We start from the raw sequence: 13,140 nt of genomic DNA on the forward strand, positions 1-13,140 counted from the left end.
AGCCACACACCCCCTCACCCCCACCCTACTCCGGTCAGTGTCCCTAATGGCATCCTGATGTAGTTTCATCATGGTATTTATCAACGTGAAATGCTGTTGCCTTATCTGTTCACTTCATTTATTGGTTCCACATTTATTGAACACCCACTACGTGCCACCTTTTTCTAGGTACCCAGAATAGCCAATAAGTCAAAGAGCACACAGTTTAGTGGACGATACTGAAAATAATGCTCTCATAGTGCTAAGTAGCTGAGGACCCACACAGCAGGGTAAGGGGCTAGGGAGTGACAGGCTGTCCCGTTTGACGGGGCAGTCAGGGAAGGCCCGAGGAGGGACATCGGACGGAGACCTACATGATGCTCGTTTGTTTCTCCTCCGTCAGGGAGCAGCGGCCAGGAATGTCACATCCACGGGGCCTAGAAGCAGCCTGGCACCCCGTGGGTGCTCGTGGATGTTGAATGGTGCCTCCAGACAGCCGAAGGGCTCTCTTCCCCTCGGGTGACGACAGCCCCACGATGACTCATGGCTCGAGGCCTCTACCCCATCCCAGGCTGACTCTGCTCATAATTAGAAGGTGGGGACAGCCACAATGACAGCAGCTAGAGAATGTGGCTGTTCCCTGGGAAGTGCTGTGTCAGGGAGGGAGGTGAGGAGGGTCCCTGGGAGCCAGACAAATGGAGCATTCATTTGTCATCTTCCTTGGCGTTTCTCAACCCCTCGTGACAGGCCATAAAGGAATGCAGATCGCTGGAGAGAAGTCAGGCTGCTGCTTTTACCAGAGCCTTGAAGGGGAAGGTGGAAGTGGATTAGAACTCAGCAGAGGCGGCTGCTTCTAAGACATCAGATCTGAGTTCCAACCCCGGCCCCACCTCTCACCTAGGAGCTGGGTGACCTTGAGCCAGTCCCTGCAGCTCCTAAAGCCCTGCCTGTAGGAAAAATAACAAGTCTCCCTCCCTTCAAAACGAGCCTGTATGGAAAGCACTTTGCATAGAGCCAGAGCTGCTGCTGAACCGAGACCCCACAAACCAGACTAAGAAATGATTTGATGCAAATTAAAACCACAATGAGATACCACAACGCACCCACCAGAGTGGCTAGAATTAGAAATATTGACAATAAAGGTAATGAAACAACAAGCTACAGGTGGGGGAAAAAATTCTGCAAACCACAGAATTGTTGCAAATTCAACAATATACTTATATCCAGCATATATAAAGAACTCTCAGAATTCAACAATAGGAAAACAATCTAATAAAAAAGATAATGGGAAAAAGACATGAACACCTCCCCAAAGAACATATGTGGGCGGCAAATGAGCAACAACAAGATGTTCGATGTCATCAGCCACTAGGAACTTACAATTAAAATCATAAAGAGTTAATACCACACATCCGTTAGGAGAGGCTAGAAGAAAAGTACTGACAATGCCAAATGCTGACGAGGATGTGGAACAACTGGAACTCTCATGCGTTGCTGCCGTGGAATGAAAAACTGGTACAGCTACAGGTTTTTTTAAGTGTTAGTGAGACATAAGTTACATATTGTAACATTCGCCCATTTAAAGTATAAAAATTCAATGGTTTTTAGTGCATCTACAGTTTAGTGTATCTACAGGTTTAGTAACCATTTCATGATGTAATTTTAGAACATTTTCATCACTCCCCCCCAAAAAACCCTGGACCCATTAGCAATCATCCCTTATTCCCCCTCTCTTCCCCAGCCCTGGGCAACCATGAATCTGCTTTGTGCTTCTATAGATTCGTCTGTTCGGGACATTTCCTATAAATGGAGTCATTCTATATGTGGTCTATAGCACCCGGCTTCTTTCACTTAGCATAACATTTTCAAGGTCCATCCATGTCATAACATGTATCAGGACTCTATTCCTTTTCGTGGGTGAATACTACTCCCTGTATGGATATACCACATTTTGTTTACCCACTCCTCAGTTGATGGACACTTGAGTTGTTTCCACTTTTTTGGCTACTATGAATGGTGCTGCTGTGAACACTTGTGTTGCTGTGTGGGCCTGGTCAACCTCGGCCTCTCTCAGCGATGCTTTTCTCATCTGCAGAATGGGGCTAATAACACCTCCTCACAGCATTAGGAGGAGCACGTGGAAAAGCACTTTGCAGCTGTAAAATGCCACAACAAGGCAGGGCCCACTTTTTTCCATGAGGTTCCTGAATCTTCCAGAATCCACTCTTAAACCTCAGTGACTTAATGCCTTTGAACGGGACACTTAAAAATGGTTAATATGGTAAATTTTATGTTATGTATATTTTACCACAATGAAAAAAGCCCCTTGAAGTCACAAAGGTTTACTGAGCCCCAACCACGGGCCAGGCCTTGGACCGGCTAAGGACAAAGCCAGAGGTCAGTTCCTCCCAAGCTGCCCCTCCAGATCCTATAAGAGCACTGCCCACGTTGGCGCCCGCCACCTCTGCCGCACCACTTCTCTCACACCTCATGGTTTATTTCTCTAAACTCAAGCAAATTTGGCCTTCTATTGTATTAATTTTTTACAAGAGAACAAATAGAACTTGTAGGCGTGTAGAAAGATTCAAGGTGGGGTACCACCTCTGCCCCCAAACTTTGAAATCTTCTAAGAACTCTATCCAGATGGGTGACATCAGTGTTTGGAGAAAACACGCACATGAACCCATTTCTACGAAGGACTTTTTTTTTTTTTTTAGGAAGATTAGCGCTTAGCTAACATCTGCTTCCAATCCTCCTCTTTTCTGCTGAGGAAGACTGGCCCTGAGCTAACATCTGTGCCCATCTTCCTCTACTTTGTATGTGGGATGCTGCCACAGCATGGCTTAACAAGCAGTGTATACGTCCACACGCGAGATCTGAACCCGAGAACCTCAGGCGGTGAAGCAGAACCTGCGAACTTAACCGCTGCACCACCAGGCCAGCCCCTACAAAGATCTTTTTGAGCTAGGGGGAGATGATGCCCCCTCCTTCTGCACCCTGCCCTCTGCTCAGAGGTCTCGAGTGATGACAACAGCTGCCATCTTTGCCTCTGCACCGTCACCAGTGCCGATCCTCACAAGTGGCGTTCTCAGCCTGATGACACGCAAGGAACCGAATCTCAGAGAACTTAAGGAATCAGCCCCATATCAGTAAATATGGGCTCGGTCAAAGCAAGTCTGTTTCGACTCCAGCTGAGTCCATGGCATGTTGCCCCATGCCAGCCCCCTCCCCAAATTCCAGAACGTTCCTTAAAATGATATTGCATACATTTCTACTCCCACCCCCCATTGGGGCCTAGGATGGTCGTGCTTTTTCTTGGTGTCTTCCTCGAGCATGAGGCCATTTTAGAGCAAAAGTGCCCACGTCGGCATAAGTCTGCCTGGCGAGCGGGTTTTCTCAGGCCTGATTTTCTCTAATTTTGGTGGTGATGAGCTGCCTAATAAAATTATGCTAAGTTATGTGCATAGAGAGCGGCATCTTATACTCTAATTATTGGCCTCGTCTTTGAAGAATTCCTGTGCAATTTCCAGGGTAATCAACTCACCTCTCTCTTTAGGCTGATTAATCGTTTGAGCCAATTGAACCCCGCCCCCCAGCCCCGCTGGAATCAACAGGGCCCTGGATGTCATTAGCTGCTCCAATTGCCTTTTAAAAAATCTGTTTCGCATAAGAGGACAAATGAGAATGAGTATTTGCCCATCTTTAAGACACTAACCACATTCTTTCGCACAGCCTGTTCTTGTTACTACTTCTCTCTCTGGGAGGAATCTGAACGCAGCCTGGGCTCCTGCAGTTCAGGACTGCAGAAGGCTCCGTCTTCAAACCTGACCCGCGTGGGCCTGTTCTGGAAATGCGGCAGCTTTGAAGAAGCAACCCAGTTACTTTTTCTCCACCTGCTCTCCCTCGACACTCACCTCCCAATTCTTAGGTGGCCTGCTTTCCAGGACTCGAGAAGGAACTGTCCCCTCCGGCAGCTGCGCCCCCAGTAGAACAGAGACCCTTGGTAGCATTTGCTGGAAAAGCAAGGAGAAACTTCCTCCACGGGCTGGCTTCTCATCCCCTTTATTTAATAGTTAGCGTCATTCATGCCAATAAAATCACATGTAAATACCAGGCAGGGAGCCCGCGATTCCAATGGGAGGGGGCTTGCCGGAGCCCCCTCGGGACACTGAGGCGGAAGTGAGAACAGGCTGGAGTGGGTCAGTGAGGCGGAGTAGAAGGGAGGGAGCAAGATGGGGCCCTGGGACACAGGTCAACTACATTGAGCTGCTTTAGTAACACTTGCTCGGTGCTCATCCAGGACTCGGCAGCCTGACTCCAGGGTCTGTGGGCCCTACCTACCTCCCTGCCCTCATCTCCTCCATGCTCCCCATGGTCTTAGCGCTCTAGCCATGTGCCCCACTTTCCGTTCCTCCAATATGCCCAGCCTCTCCTACCCCAGGGCCTTTGCACACTCCACTGCCTGAACATCACTTCCCCCAGAGCTTTCCACAGCTCCCTCCTCTCATCCTTCTGGCTTCTGCTCCAGTGGCCCCCATCACTTTCTCTTACCCGATGTCGCTCTCTGCCTACCCCTCGTCCTGCTTTGTCTTCAGAGGATAGCAGAGTCTGTGTCTGTTTGTCTGTTGTCTCTCACACCCATGGAAGAATATCATCACCCTCAGGGCAGAGACATTACGCCTCCAGCCCAAAGAACTGCAGCCGACACACAGAAGGCACTCAGTAAATATTTAATGAATGAATTAATGAAAACGTCAGCATATTTCACACAATTCCTATCCCTCTTTCTCTTTCTGGATTCTGCAATCTTTCTTGAAGGGAAAAATATATATTCCTGAGCTTATCTGGACCCCATAAAAGAAAAAAATGTTTTTCTCTTAAATCTCTTGAAATTGGGCAGCAGAGACCCGGAACACCAAGTTCTGAGTGTGAGTCAACAGAGCCCGCAGGCTGGGTTCTAGAAACGAGACCTGGCTGGTCATAGAGCACAGACTGTGGGGCCGGTGACGTCACATGTGACTCAGTTACCCCAAATTTTAGGGGGAACCCGTTTAAACTCAAAACTTCAGCATGGAAAGCGGAGGGTGGCTTGGCTGTGGCATTCCTACGAGAAGGCAGGCTTTCTGAAAAGATGCTACGTCGCAGATAACTCATCCACAAAGGGGGGGCGGTGGGGCAGGAGGAAAGGGAGAAACCCCAGGATCGGGCGTGTTTCTCTGCTGAGGCTTCGATGAAAACTGATCCCGGAGTGCGTGATCCTCCAAAAATCCACCAGCCCCCAAAGTGCTTCAGTTACCCCTCCGACCACAGCCACATGGAGAACGAAATTAAACCCCACGGAAAGATTTGACTTTTTCAACATTATGCAATGTTTGGGTGAAAAAAAGGGGGGGGATATCAGAAAAAAACCTCATCTTTTTCCCAGAGTTTAGCAAAGCTATTTCTAGCTTTTAATGATACATTTCACCATCACTTCATGGGCAGTTTTCAGAGGCGCGAGGGCGGGGCCGTCCTGTTATGTAACCCATTTAAAGTCGGAAATTAGCGAGTTCTGAATGAATCCTGTTACTGTGCTCCCAGCTCTGGAAAGTGTGGAGCGACATCAGTTCTATTTTGAGGTGAGCAAATCCATCATTTATAGATCTCCTCACAAATACCGCAGGGTTTCGTGTCACCCTGAAAAGTTTCATAACAAAAACAGCTGAAGTACTTGGGGTGTTGGAACATTTAGTCTCAAAACCTTATTAGTCTGAACAGTGAGCAGGGCCAGCCTTCCCAGCGGCCAATTATTCAAAAATGCAAATACCCAAGATCAAATAAATATTCATCTCCATGCCCCCCCACCATTTTTTTTTCAAGTCCTGCAAAACAGTCTGGTCAACAACATAAAAAGAAATGTCTGTTTCTAACGGAGCCGTTGGCCATGAAATAAATTCTGAAGGACTTGAAACCGGCTGAATGTGCTCGGGCTGCCTGATTCTTGAAAACAGGAAACAGGAGCGTCTTCCAATCCCCCAGCCCCCCCCAGCGGCGGAACGGAGGAGCAACTGCGCGGTCCTGGGACCTCACAGCAGGCAGCGGTCAGACCCGACACCGATAGCACGTGTTTAAGGAAACGTGCTGTTCATCAGCGGCTCTTGAACCCAATCCCCAGAGCTGAGAGCACGTCCCCGACCTGCCCAGGGCAGCCCCTGTTGATGGAGACACAGCTAATTTACAATTCACTTCTTAATCGATAAACTGAGAATCGCCTCTCCATTGAAAGCCAGGGAGAGGGAATCAGTGGCTACTAATTAAAACATCTGGCCAGTTGGATGCGTAACTGGCTTTCTGCGACAGGAGTTCGGACTGCTGGGCTCTTTCGGAAATGGAGACAGACTCTTACAAACGGTAAAAGCAACACGTGCAGATTCTATTAGGGTTTCTCAACCTCGACATTTTGACTTTGGGGCTGGATGATCCTTTGTTGTGAGTGCTGTCCTGTGTGTTGCAGGCTGTCCTGCAGCCTCGCGGGGCTGTCCTCATTAGACGCCAGCAGAGTCGTGTCCCCCACCCCAGTTGTGGCAACCCCAAAATGACAGCAGACACGGCCACATGTCCCCTGGGGGACAAAATCACCCCCGGTTGAGAGTCACTGGATTAAGTAACTAAAACGAAGTGTCCTCTGCTTCCTACACGACAGCTTAAAAAGCTCTTTTGCCTAAAACTTAAGTGGCTGCACTCCTAAATCTTCCACCACTTGATGAAAAGAAAAAGTATCCAAAGTGATCAAGGATGGTGTATAAATAAAATGTGAATCATAAAATGTTTTTCATGTTTTTTTCTATTTATACCAATCACTTTTTGAAATTCTGACATGTCTGGAATAGACAACGGTACAGAATAATAAATAATGCATGGATTTTTTTTTTTTTTGCTGAAATCAAATTTTTTTAACTGGAGGAAAAGCTATTTACATTTTATGTGCCATGAGATCCACACAAAATAGGAGCATTCTAATAAAAAGCCCTCATTTTGACACCAGAATTCATGTTCCTGCACAAATTAAAATGACCCCCGAAGGCATAAAGCACACAAGCTTTATTGGGCAACAGCGACGGCGCAGGCTGGCAGACAATGAAAGGAGAACCACTCAGAAACACGCGGGATCACATGTGTGTCATCACAGGATCGAGAATTTAAATCATCTGGGAATTCCTGCTAAATTAAAGCATACTGCACCACAGCTTTCCTCTAATCAAAACGCGCTGGCCTGGGGAACATTTGCAGCGAGGATGACATAGAAAGAGATCCACTAACGAGGAAGTCATGGAAGCCTGGATGGGTTTACAGTCAGCCCCAGTGCAACAAAGTAACAAATTAGCCACGATTTTTTTGCAAATACCACGCCCCCAACATGCCCCCCACAAACCCAGTATTTACTGACATCGCCCAGCGACATTAACAGCCGGTGCCTCCAACCACGCTGGGATGGGGAGACAGACCCACAGGTAGGCGACGCGACTTCCGCATGCGAAGATGCTACGGGACTCAAGGTGTCAGCATCGCTCACACAGTGGTATGCTTTTCAATTCCCTTCAGAAACATAATACATATTTTTTCCAGGATGAACTGGACATAATTAATGGAAATATTTCCTAAGAAGCGCATATAAATGACAAAAAGCTTTACATTAAAAGGGGGGGGAGAAATAAAATCTGTCGTATTTACAAAGCTCCTGGTATATTTTTTAAAGAAAACAAAGCCAGGAGTGATAGGATTTTAATGCAATGAAAACCAAATATCTCTTCAAAAAACTTGAGATGACATCATACCCTCACACACACACATTTCAAACACACAAAAAAGGTCAAAGATAAAAATGGCTGACAGGTGTTTGCCTTAAATAGGATGGAGCTGAGGAACACACAGGTCCCACCTGCAATTTTGGCAAAGATTTAAAATGCTGCCCCATAAAGGCGTGAAGGCGTTCCCGTCCCCACCCCCGTAAAAACAAAACAAAGGATAAAAACAAAAGTCTAGAGGAAGAAAAACAGGCAGGATCGTGTCAATTTTCAATGAGCACAAAACCCAAAATACATTCAAAAGTGTTGTCAGTATAAGCTAAATTTTCAGCAGAAAACATACTGGGGAAAGGGCAAGCAGACGGCGGCATTTAATACACTGCTACAAAAAGGGAAGCGAGTCAGGATCTGGATATAATAATGCTCAAAGTGGGAGGAGTCCCAGCTCTCGGCCTCCTGGCCCCAGGGGGCTGTAAACAGGTGGTCCACGCCAATGTCAGGATGCTCCCTGGGACGCCCCCCTCGCAGCCCTGCGGCACAGTCCCCTGCCCCAGGCAGCCCTGTCGGCTCAGCCAGCCCCACCTAGCACCATAGGCGACACCCACGTGCATGCTCGCAAAATTCGAATCAAAGCTGTCGGATATAAGAGATTAATGAAGACGGAGAAGCTTGTCCGGTCATTTTCTTACAGAAAGGAAGGAAGGAAGGAAGCGAAAAAAGAGAAACCAGACAGATCCCACTCTCCCCACGCACACACAACCATCATCAAAAGACAGCATAAAAATAACCATAAAAGAATAAAAGTGCTGACTCTGACAGAAATACCTAGTGTTGTCGGAGGACAGGAGGAGTCGTAATCTTTAAGGAAAAGGGTTTAAACAGTGCTGACTGTGTACCATGGGGCCTCTGACTTCAAATTAAATGGGCTGTTGGGGACCCTGGTCCCACGGAGTTTCAAGGCCAGGGGAAGGTGTCGACAGAGCTAAGTTCTTTCCAGATCGGTGAACCCAGAACAAGGTCAACGGAATCCTTGCGTGGAAGGTTCATGAACTCAGGGCTTTCCTGGAAAATAGCTCGGGTCTTTAATTCATTTCTTTGCCCTCTCCTCACAACTCAGACATCCCGGGAAGCGCCCGCGTGGCCCTGGGTCTCTGCCGAGATCACAGTCTGAGCACAGTCAGGATGGTGGGCTCTCAACCCACTGGATGCTCCTGCTCTCGGGCCGTCCAGAGTTTCAGAAGCAGGCGTGTTCATTTCTAGACCCTCGAGGACCCCAGCGGGCGGTGTGAGCAGGCTGTCCACTGACGGGGGCTTCTACGTGGTGGTCTCCACGTGCCTTTTGGTCCTCTTGCCCTTGAAGGCCTCCGCCAAAGTGTGATGGAGACAACGGGACAAGGTTTGCTGACGGCACTGACGAGCCCCTTCGACTGGCAGGCATGGCTTCTTCCGCCCCTCTGAGAACCTTTCTCCCTGCGAGAGCTCAAGCAGCATCTTAGGTGTTGACTTTAAAAGGCAACTCACACGCCTCCATCACCTGGGAATTAAGGGGAGGACCAAAGAGACCAGATTCATCCCCTGTATCTCCTGGAAACGTACAATTTCCCAACAAGGATTCCACCAGACCTCCGTGCAGGAGCCGTCTCCTGGCTGTGAACAAGGCCGGGCTCAGGGTTTGCCACCTCAGAGTGGAATCACCTTTGGTCTTCCACTTTTACAGGCTGACTTCCAAGAAGACAGACTGGGGCGCAAAAGCACCGAGCACAACTTTCTCCCCCTCCCCGTTTGAAATGACATCAGTCCTCAGGGTGAAGAGGTGAGAGCGCTTCCCTTTACAAAAGTCTCGCACAAAGACCCCAGAGTCCTAAAGAACCAGTCGTTCAACAAACATTGGTTTTCTGTCGACGTTTTCTGTATGGCAGAAATGGCTGGAAGAAACGGGGAATTCCTGCAAAATTGCAGAATCTTAAAACAAAACAGAAGTGATGTCAATAGCCAGTTTACCAGAGCCTGCAAATTACTGTCATTCTGTAAAGTTTTAAAAGGGCAACATAAATCTCTGAGCATATCAAGAGTGCTCCCAAGGCAAGGGACCGTCTGCTCCTCGTGTCCCCGACTCTCTCGGAGCAGCGGGCGGCAACCAGGCTGGAACGGACATCTCTGAAGCACACGAAGAATCAGGCTGAAGGGTTTGTACTCATAAAGGATTAATCGCAAATCTAAGATACAGACACAGTCAGCTCTTGAAGATCTACCCACGGGAGCCTTCTGGCACGCATATGTGGCCGCTGCACGAAGTGACTGGAAAACCCAAGAATGCCTTGCCCTGCCACGTCCAGTGCTTGCAAACTCCCTTCTTCCTCTGAAACGAGAGGCCACGGCTTTAGAAGAAACACACACGCATGCACTCCCTCCCGGTGGGGGAGGCATCTCCACGACCGGCTGCCTTTCAGCAAGTTCTCCTTGAAATCCGCAGGCAGGAGGGAGCCCAGACCCCAAAGCTGACGCCCGGGCCTCCTCCCACCCGGCTCCTTGCTCAAAGCTGCCACCAATGAGCGGCAATGCGCTAAGATGCCTCTGCCTTTGTCATTTCGTCCTCAATAATTCCTCCTAACAGAGAACAGATTTCTGCGGAAGTAAAGAGCGCCATTGCTGACCTTTCCACTTCGGACTCGGAGCGTTAGAGCCACATGTGCCACGTCGTCTAAAGAATTAGTGGAGTCTCTCATCTCACTGGTGATGCATTCGGGGGCCGCTCAGCGGCACGTTTCCTGCCAGAACAACTCTGCTGGAAATTTCCGAGGGTGTCATCAGAGAGCCACAGGCTTTCTAATCATCATCAGGTCCGAGCACACCTTTGAAATTCTGTTACAAGGCGGCAGGTGACGTGAACTCCAGCGCTGCAGATGCTCAACCAGACACAGGGTAACACACGGATTTACGGCCCGCTCCCCCGCCCCCAACTGCTTTCTGTAATCCTCGGAGCCCGGGGCAGCTTCGATGAGCAGGGCTGCCTGAGAGAGGATATCTAGCATTTCCACATTGAGGCTGCTGTTCACGTAACTTTTTACCAAATGTCACTGTCTTTTCCCCCAAACCTACACCAAGAGCTTTACATTTCTCTGAAACCAGTTTTTAAGAGCAAGAAAGATGTAAAGAGTACACACACACATTCAGATTGTTCAAAAAAAATAAAAACATAACCCTTCTACAATCTTCACCTAGACAGAAATTATCATCACAGGACAATGAAATTCAAGTCATAGGAAGTTTGCACGGTGACCCATACGGAACCCTCTAGGCCAAGCCATCAGTCTCAACACAGTCACATTCACTCCGACGGGAATCACCAAGGGTTCACACAGGCCCGAGAGGCAGCCTTGAGCAACCTCCCTCTGGTTTATTCGGTGTCAGGACTCCACGGACGCGCAGAGCCCCTTTGGGTCAAAACTGCACATGTTAGCAATTACTGCAAAATCCACAGGGGGCGGTTAATACAAGTCGAACTTGAACTTGTCCATCAGGAAAGCACAGAGACCGGGGTCCCCTCCAGCGAGCGTACCGCCTACGACGTGAGCTTGGAGTAGCTGGGAGGGGAGAACCGTCTTCGCAGGTACTTGAGGACGTAGAGTGGGAGGCAGCTGACCAGCGTGATAACAGAGACTTTCCACAAGAAGGACAACGTGGCAATGAAGTACACATCTGCAAGCAAACCAGAAGACAGTGTGATGAGCGGGGCAGTGTTCCAGACGCCACGTGCAGTCCAGAAACAGCCGCCACAGCCTTCAAAGGGCACGCTGTCTCACGTCACCCGCGCCCGGGCTGCCAGCATTGGCTTCTTTCCTCTATCCCAAGGGGATGTGCTCTGGGCTAAGAACACAGGAGGGCGGTCAGCTCCACTGCCCTCGCTCCCTCCTCCTCTCTGACCTGTTTCTGGAGCTTCCCGTATTCAGTGAAAAGCTATTTTCAACAACTAAGGAAAGAAAACTATGGGAAAAAGAAAACTCTTCCTGGTGTTTTTGATTTGGAACCTGACAGGTGGAGTTCGTCTTCCTAAACCCGGCCACTGGACAGCAGAAAGTGACACGTGAACACATGTTTCTGCTTCCCAGGAACTTTCTCTCTCTCTCCATGATGGTCACACAAAGCCAGGAGACGGATCTGAGGGTCGTGCAATGCGGGCTGAGACCCCCTTGTCAGAAACAGCCTAACCTCAGGGGCTCTGACCCCAGGACAGGAGCGCTCGCTTTTCTGCTGCAGGACAGTAAACCCTGCAGTTACGAGGTTTTTGTGAGAGAGGTGCGACAGCTTGTGGTTTTAAACAGTACATAGAGCAGATGCCACAGTCACACCTTCCCCACTTCCTGAGCACAGGATGGGGAAAATGCAGCCAGCCCTGATAAAGTACCTACTAAGAGCCAGACCAAGGGCCCAGCATGTGCTGCTCGCCCAGCTCTGTGGCTGGTCCACGTCTAAGGAGACCGACCGCAGCTTCCCGACGGCAGAGCTCATGTCTGCTGAGCCTCTGTGACCCCCCAGGCCTCAGCCATCAAGCACATAGTAGGTGCTCAAAAAACCCACTCTGAGAGACTTTGGGGACAAGTGCGAAACTGTCCTAAAACTTCACTTTTCAAAAAGATCACAGTCCTCTTATCTTTTCCAAAACCTTCTTAAGGAGCATCTGCTGATAAGTAAGAGACATCATCAAAGATGCTTTCAGGGAAAGGCAGAATTCCTCAACTGAATGATCATGAAAAGTCCTGCGGGACTATCATCATCTGTGAGCAGGACCTGGATACCTGACACCCCCACAGTGGCACGGAGTCCAGCACAGGGGCCGGCTCCCTGGAGAAACCCCCCAGGGTCCTTGCTGAAGCAAATGAATCGCCTTCTAAGCCAGTTAGCACGGGGTGGTTTCAAAAGCGGATCTACTGGATGGCGCCCGACAGCCTCAGGTCCAGGCGGCTGACTCACAAACGCCCCTCGTGCGGGCTGGGGAAGCTGCCTTCCTTCCCAGCTGCTGAGAGCTCTGGACCTGATGGACGGGCTTTAAAGGCAGGGGGTCTTACCGATGAATTCGTGCAGGAACACCAGGGAGGCAATGTAGCAGGCCAGGCTGAGCAGCTCGGCCACGGTCATGAGCCAGTGCCAGGTCTGGATGGTCAGGGCCACCATCAGCAGCTCGGTGAGGATGAGCGACGTGAAGGAAATCGCCACAATGTGCACGAATTCCGACTCAAACAGCAGCAGCGCCCCGTACATGATGGTGCTCCCTGGGAAGGCAGAGGGCAGCCGGGTGGGCAGGGGCCCGCGGCCCCCATGCAGCCCTCTCCGCTGGGAGCGACACCGCCCACACTCCCCACCCAAGGTGCACTCTGTG

The 13,140-nt window shown here is 49.6% G+C and overlaps 1 protein-coding gene across 3 annotated transcripts in view; it reads right to left on the reverse strand.

Moving 5' to 3' along the window:
* Nucleotides 1-7,038: 7,038 nt before the first annotated feature.
* The window catches only part of ATP9A (ATPase phospholipid transporting 9A (putative)), a 126,152-nt gene continuing 120,050 nt past the window's right edge, over nucleotides 7,039-13,140 (reverse strand). For all 3 annotated transcript variants that reach the window (XM_044748742.2, XM_014832372.3, XM_070486138.1), the window contains exons 27-28: nucleotides 12,830-13,033; nucleotides 7,039-11,462 (exon numbers count right to left, since the gene is read on the reverse strand). In XM_044748742.2, coding sequence (XP_044604677.2) covers nucleotides 11,326-11,462; nucleotides 12,830-13,033 — 341 coding nt within the window. In that variant the 3' untranslated portion in view covers nucleotides 7,039-11,325. The remainder of the gene's footprint in view (nucleotides 11,463-12,829; nucleotides 13,034-13,140) is intronic.

The sequence above is a fragment of the Equus asinus genome, chromosome 15 (genome assembly GCF_041296235.1).
Source record: "Equus asinus isolate D_3611 breed Donkey chromosome 15, EquAss-T2T_v2, whole genome shotgun sequence".
Lineage (NCBI taxonomy): Eukaryota > Metazoa > Chordata > Mammalia > Perissodactyla > Equidae > Equus > Equus asinus.